This window comes from Pagrus pagrus (assembly GCF_965226575.1).
Source record: "Pagrus pagrus genome assembly, chromosome: 19".
In the NCBI taxonomy this organism is placed as follows: domain Eukaryota; kingdom Metazoa; phylum Chordata; class Actinopteri; order Spariformes; family Sparidae; genus Pagrus; species Pagrus pagrus.
Genome location: NC_140203.1, coordinates 15009323 through 15023146, shown reverse-complemented (window position 1 = coordinate 15023146; position 13824 = coordinate 15009323). Strand labels below are relative to the sequence as shown.

General features: G+C 40.4%; 1 protein-coding gene across 1 annotated transcript in view; it reads right to left on the bottom strand.

The window, feature by feature from the left end:
* Nucleotides 1–5057, bottom strand: part of sh2d3ca (SH2 domain containing 3Ca) — a 57590-nt gene extending 52533 nt beyond the window's left edge. Inside the window, exons 1-3 of the mRNA XM_084383773.1 lie at nt 4949–5057; nt 3408–3677; nt 2754–3309 (exon numbers count right to left, since the gene is read on the bottom strand). Coding sequence (XP_084239899.1) covers nt 2754–3309; nt 3408–3677; nt 4949–4967 — 845 coding nt within the window. The 5' untranslated portion in view covers nt 4968–5057. The remainder of the gene's footprint in view (nt 1–2753; nt 3310–3407; nt 3678–4948) is intronic.
* Nucleotides 5058–13824: the final 8767 nt, after the last annotated feature.

Below are 13824 nucleotides of genomic sequence, written 5' to 3'. Positions count from 1 at the left end.
ACAAGTGTTTGATAACCACATTAGAGGGATAATTGCAAAGAAGATATGTTGATAATCGCTGATATATCAACATTGGTACTTTTCACTCCTTAATATCGGTATTGGTCAGGCTCCAGTAACGAAAAGCATCAAATCTACACATTTGAAATGCTGAAACTAGGAAATGTTCTATGTAGTTCTGAGGAATCAGAAGATTCATTCATTGACTGATATTGTTTTTTATGCCAAAACAAACTAAATAAACAAACTCTGAATAAACTGAATATACAGACTGACCCTAAAGGACAAAACAATTTCACACTGTTTTACTTTGTTTCTATGTGGCGGACCCTGCCACCTTTCTAGCTTCAATCAGTGTTTCCTCTGAGAGCAGCTTGTTTATTCAGTTATGGAAAAAGTAAATATTTCTCAGTTTGTATCATTACCTCATTAACATTGAATTTCTTCTCGAAAACTACATAGTGCCCCTTTAACTGACTGATAGTTTCAGCTCTAGTTAAACACGAGCTAACACAGAGGGCATCCTTTCCAAATTAGTGTCCAACAAGGGAGCTGACAAGCTTAGCTCCATGTGGCACCATGAGGCACAAGACCAACCCCATAATCAAACCAGCTGAGCTGACAGAAACACCGTGACAGTGTGTCATTTCAGAGCCACAACTTACCAGCCACCAAAGGCACCACCAACACAGCCTGAGAATGAGCTGAAATGGGATTTTCTGCAGAAAAGCAGGCGGACCCAGGCAAAGAAGTGAGGGTCTGCAGTGTGTCCGTGGTGCGGAGAAGAGAGAGGAACGGACGGTTCGGGTGTGTGGACCTGTGATTTAATGCACAGGGCTCTTTGATGTGCCACACTGAACCTCGCTGCACCGTACAGCTGGATTTCCCACGGTCCCCGGCCTGAACTAATGGGCTGATGCTGCACGCTCGCACACGCGTGCACGTACACACGCGGAGCAAATTCCACTGTAACGTGATACGCGCGCGCTGCTATCACGCCAAGGATGTTGGAGGCACAGAGACCTTGGCATGTCATGGGAAAGCGGCGAGAAGGAGGAGGAGGAGGAGGAGGAGGAGGAGGAGAGGAGCTCCTTCACTTCTTCTCCCCTCAAACTGTTCAACAAACTTCTGACTTTGTTGATGAAGCATCTCCGGCGTTATGAAACGCACACAATGAGCACACAGGAGGCGTGTTTGTGTCGGGCTCCAGTGTGTCAGAGAACAGATCGATGCAAAAATAGGAAAAACATCACAACAGCGGCGCGGCGGCTCTCCAGCAGCAGCTGATCAATACAAGGAATCGATGTTACCTGCAGCCCTTTAACAAGTGGAGTAATGAGAGCTGTTATCTTCTCACCTCACACCCATCGCCTCAGAAGAGTCCTGTCCACAGCAAAGTCAGCGCCAACTGTGAAGTGTGAACCCTCTAAACTTCCCTGAGAGCTCTGCGCCCCAGAGCACGGCCGCATTAATCTGTTATGAGGGGCCCGGAGCAAGTGTGTACAGCTGAGCCCCCATTAACCCACCTTTCATTCACCTTCTCAGATTTACTGTGTGGTAATTTTATTGAATCATGGAAGACAGCTGTGAAAGATGTACTGAGATCCTGTGCTTGAGTAAAGGTGCAGATAGAACTATGAATTAAAAGAGGAAAAATCTGCGAAGTACTTAAAGTGAATTTACTTTTTCATTAGAAATAGCACTGATGCAATAATGTAAAAGCAGCCTTTTGCTAATGCAGCTGGTCGAGGTGGAGCTAGTTTGAATAGCTTTAGCAGTATAGTTCAGTAATTCAAAGACGAGGGTTATAAAACCATGTATAGAGGGGAAATCTCCCTTTAGTGGAAATGCCAACAACTGAGAGAAATGTGACGAGTGGCCCCAACCACACACAAGATAAATAAGTTGGGAATAACTCATTTAATCTTCATCAGCCTTGGACTGTAGCAACTGTTATCTGATGACGAGTTAGCCTCTGGGGGAAACACCCAGTGTTTTGGGGGTTTTCCAGTGTAGCCAGGGGACTTGAAATGCAAGAACAAATGCAAGGCGATATTTTGGCTTATCTCTTAAAACAGATATATATATATATATATATATATACTGATACGGATACATTTATAAAAAGCTAAATCATCGATGCCTACAGATTCTGCATTCAAATACAAATATTTTCACATAGGGACTAAATCTTCAACGGCGTACTGTATTTTGTAAACTGATTATATGTATGTATATTTTTAAAGGGGTCTGTGGTAGGTTTTGTGTTCTGCTGTTAGCGGAGAGATGCAATGAGAGGAGTCACTACTCCAACATTTTCGATAATCTCCCACAAACCACATTAAACTCCATAAAACAGGAGCTTCAGGGGAGAGTTGACCACTTTGGAAACCCAATCTTGGCACAGACTCTACCTGTTTAGGATCCAATTGCATCCAACCCTCATTATTTAACCAAAATGCAATAAGCAGTGTTGAGTATTGTGGTGATAATCATAGTACATTTAACCAACTATTTAAAACACATAGCCTGCAATCATGAGTTCATAGATTTGTTCAAGCTTCGACTGTTTTTCTGTGTGACCTTCACATAGTTTCATTACAACTTTCACAAGCAAGTCAATAGCCTACGGTGTATACCAAGAAGATCTGGGACAACCCCCCCAGTCAGTAACCTTTCCTACTTCAAAAAGACAAAAGGAGTGAAAGTGAACTGTTGACATCTAAGACAATTTATGAAAGATAAAGAATTACCAGTAAATGCTCTCAGAGCTTTGCTTTCCTCTGACTGCTCCTGCTGTCAGATCTCTGCTCTCAGCCTCCTCCTTTGGTTCTGACACAGGTTCGGACTCCTCCCCATCACACTCTACCCCATCACACTCTACCCCATCACACTCTATCAGATCATCCTCATGGGTCTGATCGATCTCCTGGCTGAGTGGCGTTGATGAAGTCTCTCCAGGTTTCAAGCCTGCGCCTGCCTGAGCGATACTTTGCTTGTCACCAGTCGCTGGTTGAAGTGCAGAAGTTGAGCCACCAGATGGTGACACATCTTCACAGGCAGCTGTGGGTCCTGAGATGGGGTTTTGAGTGTTTGTAGCATTATTTTCAGGTATAGGTTCAGGCTTGGTCTTGGGATCAGGGAGAGAGTCTCGGCCGAGCCCAATGTCAGCTTTAACTTCATCCTCAGACACTTTGGATGAGACAAGTGAGACCCTTCGTATCACACGGTCTTGGTTCCCTGCAGGTCGCTGGCTTTGACTTCTGCTGATGCTGCTTTTGTCTTTACTCTTCTTGCTGCTGGAGCCTCCTACAGAAGAGGGTGACATCAGAAATAAACACCAAAGCAGAAAAGGACATGGAGCAGCAGAGAAAAACATCCATAAGTTCCACTTTCTGATGCTTTACCTTTATTACCCTTGTCTCTCCTCTTCATCAGTAGCCGTGGCAGCGTACCCATGTGTGTATAGCTCTCACTGGAGCGGACATAGCTGGCTGTGCGAGGACGCATGGCACCCATGTCGTCCACCGTTGCCTCAACAACTGGAGCCAGGATGGACCCGTCGCCACAGTCAGTGCCATCTCCTGCTCCAGACTTGGACGGAGAGGACTTGGAGTCTGATTTCTCAGAGGAGCGGCGGAAAGAGAGATTGGTGAGGCTACCAAACCACTTGAAACCTTGAGAGGTGAACAGAAAGAAGTAGAAAGGATTATTATGTTGCAAGAAAACAATGATGTTGGTCCATGTGGTTGGATGTCAGCCTGTCTTGTATGTCTAAGATGTTTTGTTAGACATAACAAATCCTCAAATCCTTATGCCAAAGCTCATTTGGATTTTTAAAACTATAACTATAACTATAATTCATGAGTGTGGTTCACAGTTTGGTTTTCCAAACTCTCATTTACCTCTGTATTTATCAAAAAAGAACTCCGTCATAACAACTTTATAAGTTAAGTTTGTGTGTCAGATGTTGTGATTTCAGCTTGCTCTGCTGCCCCCATGTGGCAGAAAGCAAAAAATGCAGCTTTAATAAACAAGTTCCTCTCTCTCTGCCCAGCTGTTACAGCAGAAATCCCCTTTACAGAGTTTTCATATGCATGTGAATGTGCGTGTGTGTGTTTATATGAGTGTGTAGGTACACATGATCCTGCTCGGTAGTCTTTGTGTGTCACTACTGGTAGGCATGAAAGTGTTTTGCTTTTTATATGAAAGACCTACTTTAACAGAACATTTTCTGTACATTATTTGAATCACATTGCGCAGAGGTTTTTAAAGTGAGAGGCTCTGTGGATGAAAGCGGAAAAAAATAGATCTATGATATGATATATTAAAAGGAGATCACGTAGAATAGCCTGAATGTGTGTGATTTAGTTAAAGAGATAGTTCACAGGTAGTTATATTTTACTGTTTTTCCCACTTTCCCAGAGTCGGAAACTAATAAATTTCTTCAGATAGATCTTTTTTTATTTATTTGAGGAGTTTGAATTTATGTTAGCCAACAATAATAGGCTGTCTTGGCTCACTTGTTGAGTGTCTATTAGATCAAATAACATAATAATGATCCCAGAGGCATCCAGGAATTGAGCGAAACTAAATAAGCCATTAAATTTTCCCAAGCTTTGTCTGATGAGAGGGCCACAGTCTAAGATTTTGAAAAGCCCTGACGCAATGTAAATAAATAAAATATAATAAACACTTCATAACTTCATTGACTTAAATACAAATCAAAACAAATGTCTTAACTAGTCTCTATTTATTGTTGTGCAAGTCCTCCTTTTTCACTTGAAATCATTTCAGCTGTAAGTTGATTTTTGCGTATCACAATCATAAAAATGCTGCAAAACTGGCATCTGACACTGGTTCACCAAACTGTGCCCACACTAGCCGCCTCAACGTGTAAACACAAGTGCAGCTGGTCTGAACACACAAACATACACATGCTACTCACCCAGTTTCCGTAGGCTCATGTTGTGGCTGCAGTGTGCATGAAAGATCAACTGCAGGTGGGTGACAGATGGATCATCTGAGAGGGGATGCAGTAGAACAGAGAAGGAGAACCCGAGAGGGAGGATCACTTCTTGTTGAAGCTAGAAGAAACCACAGTTCCTCTCTGCGGGTGAGACACTGCACACAAGTTTGCATGTGTGAGAGAGAGATGAGACGCAGTGACAGGAGCAGGGCGGGCCGTGACACTTCCTGTGTAAACCTGAGGGGGCCAATGGTAAGAGGAAATGAAAAGATGAGATGCGATGACAGGGTAAAAATATGAATATGAAACATGAGGGTGTTGATGAGACCTAAAACTGATAAACAGATTGGTGACTTTGTCCCACTGACATACAAAGCGGGTTATAAACTAATCCAGAGGTAATGATAACTATGACCTTTGAAATAATTTGTTATTTCCTTCCAGCTTGGAGTCCTTTAATCTTCCCGATGCTGCTTGTATACATAGTTAATGTTTGATTCTTTGTCTTTCACAATGCCGCTGCACACTAAGGCATTATGAGGAGTTACTTGCTCTTTGCTTGACTTTACTAAGAATTGAATAAATGTGGAAGCATATTTATGTCGTAATAGGGCATGTTGCTGTGTATTAGCATGTCTCTGTTCACTGCAAGACATCCTGCAGAGCACCCAGAATTTCTGTGAATGTGGGTGAGAGTTTCACTGAATCTCAACCCTGTGTAAAGGTTATGTTAATTGTTCTTCTTTTACTTCAGGCAGCACTGATGTGTATTTTATTTTCTGTTTCCACAGGATGTAAGTATTGCAACTACAGCTATTCAGGTGCATGTGCATCATTTTGCATTATTAAAGGGTAACCACCAATTTACATATTGAAGTTTACAGGTCTTGGGGAGTACTACTGCATGAAACAGTAGTATAAAACCTTTTGTGAGTTCAGAGGAAGCTGCGTGTAATCTGATAAAATGCCTCTAGTGATGTCAGTGGCTAAGTTGCATTATGAGTAATGTAGGCGCCAGGTGTTGGAAAGCAGTCCACTGTTGTGCTCATGATGAACAGTTTGGAAAACATATGATCAAAATCAATACGCCAAATATATCGCCTTTATATTCCAGGCATTCGTCTTCCTTTTCAAAACCTGGCGCCTACATTACCCATAATGCATCCAAGCCACTGAGTGACATCCCTGGAGGCAATTTATAAAATCAAACACAGATTCACCCAGAGGCACAAAAGTTGACTTTTTTTCACATATGCAGTAGCACTCCCCAAGACCTGCAAACACACCTTAATGTGTGAAACTGGTGGACCTCAAGTTAAACTTAAAATTCAGCATTAATTATGTTTGATTAGACTCAAAATCACTTCACAAAGGTCAACATAAATCTGTACACTGTCCACTTCACTTGCAATTAAGTTTAATGACAACAACGTTTCGGTACTTAGACCTTCATCAGGTTATCTTACAAGACAGTGGGGGAGGACCAATCAGGCCACACCACGGACAGACATCCGTCAAAATATGGATATGTCTTTAATTTCACAATACATTGAGAATATTTCAGTGGAACAGAGCAGTTATGGAAAACGTGCAATCTTGGGTTTGAGTATTTCACTCATTGTAAGCACCATGTAACGACAGCCAAGGAATTGAAACAAACTGATGCAGAATATACAGTATGTGATACTGTTAGACAGTGTGGAACAAGGTGACGCCCCAGTGTTAGAGCGACTAAAAAGGAAACACTGGTGAATAACGGCAGTTAAAGGCAGAATGGTTTGACTTTTAAACAAAAACTGTTATTTTAACTTTCACTATAATTTGTAAATTGTCTGTTACTTTAACCAAGACACGCTGAAACTGAAAAAATAAAGGTTATCATTTATTTTTTATGTCTCTCCTATTTACAGTATGTATTATTTTATTGCAGTTCTCTTATTTATTATTTTCTATCATTTCAGCATAATGAAGTACAGAATTTTATTTTTTCTGTTTTAGTTTGACATTTCATATACATATATGGACATTTCTTTCTTTATAAAAAAAACAGTAAATTCAAGGTGGTTTGTTCTTTTTTTAAATTTCAGATCAGTTAAGATGATGCTGCAGTAACAGACAGACGAGTATAGTTAGTGTAGTATAGTCTATGGTAGCTATACAATATTTGACTAATTTCATGAGACATATGTCTTGGGTTTTCACTTCCTGTTGACATTTGGGCTTGCGGCTTCTGCAAAGACGCCTGTCGTCTTCCTGTACCACACCAGTACAAGAAACTGTGAACTGTGTAGGTAGAGAATAGATGACAAGGCAACATGAAACTCCAGCACATCTGAAACATCCAAACAGCCCCTATATTAAAGACAATATCAGCTGCTAAAGCCAGAGGTAAAATTATCATTTTAACATGTTTACCATCCTGCAACCTCAAAGAGCAGCTGTTCCTTTTCATACGCTATACATGTAGACCCAGTGTAACGTGTCTGCGACTGTGACTGTGGTCAGTTTAGACAGAAACGCTGAGATCCTCCCTTATCTTCTCTTAATCGTCCTCTGGATGGCACCAAAGGTTCCTGAAAGAAAGCAGAACTACAGCCACATCTACTTCCTTCTACCCCATATTTACTTTACCACAGATTAGTTGTAGATAAATGCATGTTGTTCTTGAGTATTACCAATTTGCGTCATTATGACTTGTGCTTTCATAATGATTCTTGAAGGGGATTTTGAATAGTTTCCAAATGGTTCATTTGATCCCATGCTTTCTCATGTAGTCATTTTTTGTTCATTAGAAATGATGTTTTTGTGTTTTTGTTCTGAGAATCATCTGATGGCTGGACCCTCAGGGTAATGCCATGTGCCCGTCAGGACATGGTCCTCTTAGCAAATAAGGTCCAGTGGAAGCACCAAGTCCTTTAGGTGCAGACTGAATCAACTGCAAGCTACCAGACTAGAGGCAGATGGAGTAGTGACAAATGTGATATAGTGTGGTAAACAAACACATGTGAGCAAACGCACACCCTGAAGTAATGTTTTTGTTTGTTTGTTTTTTTCCCACAGATGCAATTCGCTAGGTTGAATGACTACGTGTGTGTGTGTGTGTGTGTGTGTGTGTGTGTGTGTGTGTGTGTGTGTGTGTGTGTGTGTGTGTGTTGCACATGTGTATGCGGCTTTAATTTCACCTTGATGAAAAACAAGCCTTCAATTATTCAGCTCTCTGCCTCCTCATACGATGACAAATATCATTCACTTTGACCCAAGGCCACACTGATACACACCACTCTGTAATAGAGAGATGGGGGGAACTGGCACGCAGAAGGTTGTGATATATTTACCATGAAGACATGGCACTTTTGAACATAAAATCTCCTCCTTGTCTTCTTCTTGGTTGGATTTTGTTTTTACTAATGCATTACTCTCAGGTAGAGCGAGATTGAACTGAAAAAACAGACAATTAAAAGTTTAACTTCAGTCATAACTTTGATCAGAATTATAGTTACTGTGCTTTGGCTTTGTAGGCAGGCATGAGGGGAAGTAATACACTATATCCTATGGATGATATGTAACTATTATGTCATTCATTGTGTTTTTTATTTCATTGTCAGATATAGAACAGACAAAGGCTTTCCTCTCGAAGATTTTAATATATTTTGGAAACCCTACAATCCAACTTAGACTTATAAAAAACATGGTTTAATGATGTTTCTTTTATCATCCGAGCGGGAGCTGATATTGTATTCACGGGCTACTACGGTTTATGTGGAAAACCTTTCGATTTATCTTTAATGTTGTAATTTAGTGTGGCACCTAAACCCCACTTGAATGAGCTACCGTGAGCTGTTACTGCTTGATCGTAAATCATAAACTCATCCGATGTGTGCAGTTCAATGTGTCATGCTACAATAATTTTACAAGATCATCTATCCTGATGTTACCACAAGAGCAACTGAATTAGTATCTACATGAGTCTTTATGAGAATGTGACTGGTACCCTCAGTGTGATCCTGCTGTCAGTTCTCTGGTGGATGATCAATGACGATTGCTCTCATATTGATTTACTAACGAGGCTCTGGAACCTCAAGATTAACATTGTACCTAGTTGAGGTTTAGCTAACTACTTTACAGGTGCAATAGAAAAAAAAAAGTTAGAATTGGCCACCTCTCGATCTCCAAGTAAGGTACTTACTGCTGCTTAATCATGTCATTCGCTCATTTAGCAATGCAGCTAGTGGTTAGAACTGGGAACTGGGAGCGGTATTATAAAAAAGAGTAGGTGGGAGTTAGCTGGTTAGCATGCATGCTACATCAACATATTTGAAATAACGTCAGAACTCCTATTTATTTGCAATCTGTTGATAATTTTAGTTAATTCTTAAATGGTTTTAACATAAATTCTTGCATATTGCACCTTTAAATACTATTGAGTTGTTTAATTTATAAAAATGGTTAGAATAAATGAACCGAAGTACTGTAATCATGATTGTTAGCTGTTCAATAAATGATGAATGAAAACCTGAAAACACAAATGTAAAAAAAATGTAGAGAAAAGGGTTTTGTGACTTTCCAAAGAATGAAAGGCACAGCTGCTATTTAACTGAACACTATATTCAATGTCCTCATGGTGTCCGCAGAGACTGAAACATCATGGGTAGGATTCAGCAAGCAATAGAATTTTTTTTCCCCCTTCTGCCAAGGACAAATCACCCCAACATTTTACCTTTTTTATAAAAAGCTCTTTGTTTGCATTCTGTGCGCATAACCTTGTCTCTGTGTCTCCCTCTTTCTTTGTGTCATTGCATCTGCTCTCCTTTCAAAGCGCCCCAGCTGTCAGTTATCATTGTATACTGTCCAATAAAACAGAAATGCTGCAAAAAAGCAACAACGATCGTGAAATGAAACGAAGGCAGTGAAAGGTCAAGACCACAGTGTTTCAGATTGTGTTGTCATCAGGTTTTGTCACTTTGTATTGATGTGGCCTCAACAAGAGAGCTGAATTATTGATGTCCTGTTTGTCATCATGGTGAAATTAAAGCAGCACGCGCGCACACGCACACACACACACACATTCATCCTGGTATACACAGATACATCCTTTGCTTACATGTGAGGACTTTTACTTGATGTAACACTCTGTGGACCCCTTGCTATCCTGTATCCAAAAATAGAAAAAAATTACATTAAGTTTGGTATGAAATGTTTGAGCATGGCAGCATTTTATTTACAAGTGACATTTATTATCTATTCTTCAACAAGAGTTTTGAAATACTTCCAGCCTGACAGTGATTGATTAGCCGCTTGGAGCATATAAAGAGAGAAATTCTAAAATCATTTTAAGATGCTATCAGGGATTCCACCCATCGTCTGCAGTAATTCAATAACCGAAAAATGGTATAATCAGGACACGATCAAATTTTCTGTGCAATCCCAAGGATGACAGTGCCAACAAAAAAGTTATATTACATTATAGACCTGATGAAAGTGGACTCAACCATATTTGATATAATGTTTTTATTTTATTCTTCTTAAAAAGGCCCACATGTTCAAAATCCCTTGTCGATGAAGCAAAGCAGTGACATCATCTCTAATCTTGGAGGCATTAACGTCTTAATTTGAGAGTGCCACTCAACATTCAGACTTTCTTGTACAGCCTTGCCAAATTGAGGGCACAACTTACAGCTAACAAGTGTTAAAGAGAGAATATAAACTCAATAAAATATACGATATACTAGATAGTGGACTTAAAATGTGTCATCACACATTTCAGACTGTTGGGGGCGCCAAAGACAATTGAATTTCAGATTAGAGAGCAGTCCCCTGCCTCTATTGGGCCCAACAGAGACCAATCACAGCAAAAACCTGTGATGCATAAAAGCCAAATATTTTAAATAAATGTATAACTGTATAACTAATGACATTGTTCTCAAAAAAATCTAATCAATAAATAAATCTAATAAAACTAATCCACTTTATGGATTCTGGGATTGAACATGTCAATCCATTAATTAGGTAAATTAAAGCTGTGGATGAGTAAATTGAATCTGTCAATGGTTGCAATGACTCCTTTATAAATTAAAAGTCTGTTAATCAGCAGTATTATTAGTCAGACAAACAAGTGCTTAAAAAAATGAAAGTACACGGGGTAAAAATAACTAAGTGTAGCTGTGGGTTTGTGGTTTGGTGTCATCTCAGAATAACATTAACAGACGGGGAGTGAGGATCATTGTGTGAGCACAGTGTTTCTGTACAGACAGGGACACAGGAGCTCAGATGTTCGCTGAGTGAGTTATTTTGGAAAAATACAAGAAGACCTGAGAACACTCCAGCTTGCAGGAGCTGTGCCAGCTTTGATTTCTGGCAGCTCGTGTCTCCCTGTGGACCAGGAGGAGGAGAGCCAGGACTCTCAATTAGTGTTCTTCATACCGTGGACACTGGAGAGGGGAAGTTTTTACTTCAGAACCATCTATAAAAACACATTTGGACAGCACATGATGAAGACACAAGTTTTTTAATTGGCATTTGCTGACCGGTGTGGCCTTTACGAGGGTAATAATCAGATTATAAACAATTTATCGACCGCTGTTGCTTTCTGATTTACCTGACTTGGTCAAACTGAGAATGATACACATACACATTTATTTGTATTTCCTATGGGTGTGATTCCATATACGCATATCCATATATTGTTGATGAGGGTTCTCAGTCATCCAGGTCATGGTAATTCTAAGTGTTGTATCGTAGGCAACTGGACGTGTTTCAGTTTTATGAAGACGTTTCACCTCTCCTTCCTCGTCCTTAATGACTCTGTAAGGACACTCCCACACAGAGTTTAAGAGCCTGCAACTCCCCGCTAGTTAGTTAGAGCTGAAGAAGCCTCTTGGATGAGAGGTGAAACGTCTTCAAGAAACTGAAACGCGTCCAGTTGCCTACGATACAGCACTTAGAAATATCCACATATTCTCATCATTTTATCTTTTGTGTGGCTCGTTGTTCATTGTGGCATGAACCTGCCAGTCTCTGCATCTAGCTTGACTCCAGGAATGACAGCTTCCCAAGAATGCGGATGGCCCAGACTGCTGAAGGTTGTGGGTGGCCACCATGTTGTCTATATTACTAGTGAGACCAAAGGGAGGAAGAGAGGAGCGAAGGAATGACAGAAGACTAAAGGAGAGGAGAGCAAAACTACTATAAAACATGATGATAAAGAAGTATGAAGGTCTCAAAACGTTTGTTCCCATAACAAAATAAATGAGGTATTATATCTTGTCATTCATTAATATACGTTGTCTTATCATCCTTGTTGTATTTCTTTGCCACAAAATAAGATAAACTGAGAGTAAGTGAAATTGTTTGAAGTAAAATATAACCAGTGTCTTCTTATGTCCATTATCACTAAATGATAAGAGTCAATAAAAAGCACAACTGCAAACGAAAACATTCAATAACCCAACAATCTGCTGCTGGTCGGCTGCTATCCATTACTGTGTCATCTCCTTTGTGCTTTGGCAGGAAAGTCAAGAGGCCAGCTTAATAATAAGGACTACAGGTGTGTGTGTGTGTGTGTGTGTGTGTGTGTGTGTGTGTGTGTGTGTGTGTGTGTGTGTGAGTGCGTCCAATTCTTTAATGAGTCCGTCAGTCGAGCCAGCTGAAGGTGACTCATCTGCACCAGGTACAGCTCTCAGAGTAACACTCTTCTTTGTCTGTTAGGTGTTGAATCATGAGGAGTAAACAGTGACTCCTCAATGAAAACTGATATTCATTGGATGCCGTGCGGCTTTGATCTTCACTGTACGTCCATGTGTTATATTACTATTTACGTCTGCATTCTAGTGCATTGTCCAGAAGTTCATTCATTCGCAGTCCTCTCTATCTTACTCTCTCTCCCACTTATTATGCAGCTAACTATTGTGTTAACTCGTTGAGTTTAACCAAACAGATGTACAACCAACCAATCATGTCGTCGCTGGCAAACTTTCCTCTCTGCTGTTGTCAGCTGTCGTTTCAGTGCAAAATCGTTGCAGCCCTCCTCCACTTCATTCACCTCCAGTTCATCATATCAAGTGCCCAGAGTCCATCTCGTCATATCCAGATCTTCAGCCAACATCTTCATCCAATCACTAGCGTCTGTGCTTCATTATTAAGGCAAATTCAATAAGAATGTTTTTGTCGTATTTACTGTGAGTGGAGGTAGCTACAGGTCACACAGGGTTACATACATGCACCAACGCTGCCCGGGCTTGTTTCGCTGCTACTTTTGGCCGCTGTATCAGTTCACTGGAGCAGTTGGGGATTATGTTCAGGGGGAGTTGTTGAAGGATGGCAGAGTTCTTGTATTTCACTCCCCTGTCTGAGCTTCATGGCGTTGCAGGGATTCAATCTGCTGGCATTCAACTCATATACTCACCTCTTATCATATAATTATCATGATATATTTTAATAGAATCATTATGCCACAACCGTTTCCCTTCAAATTTGTATTTTAATATATAATAAATGCTTTGTTACATTCCACATTCATCATGTGCTGCCAGTTTACAACCACTAGAGGACTGCAGATAACTGTGATGACAATACAATGCAAATTTGTGTGCTTGATTTGAATGTAAGCCACTTACAGGTAAATCACATTAGAACTGTGGGCACTTCAAGCAGTAGCTGCAGAAGGACCTCCGTTTATTGCAGCAGTGTTTTGGTAGCATGTATGGCATACAGAAGTTATACTGAATAGAGTGAGACTTGTGAGATAAATTGTAAGCACTGCAGAGCATTCATAATGTCAGGATTTCTCATGCCATAGTAGTACTTTGTTGTAAATTATTGTGTGGTCACATGCAGCAATGGAGGTAAGGCTCAAAGTA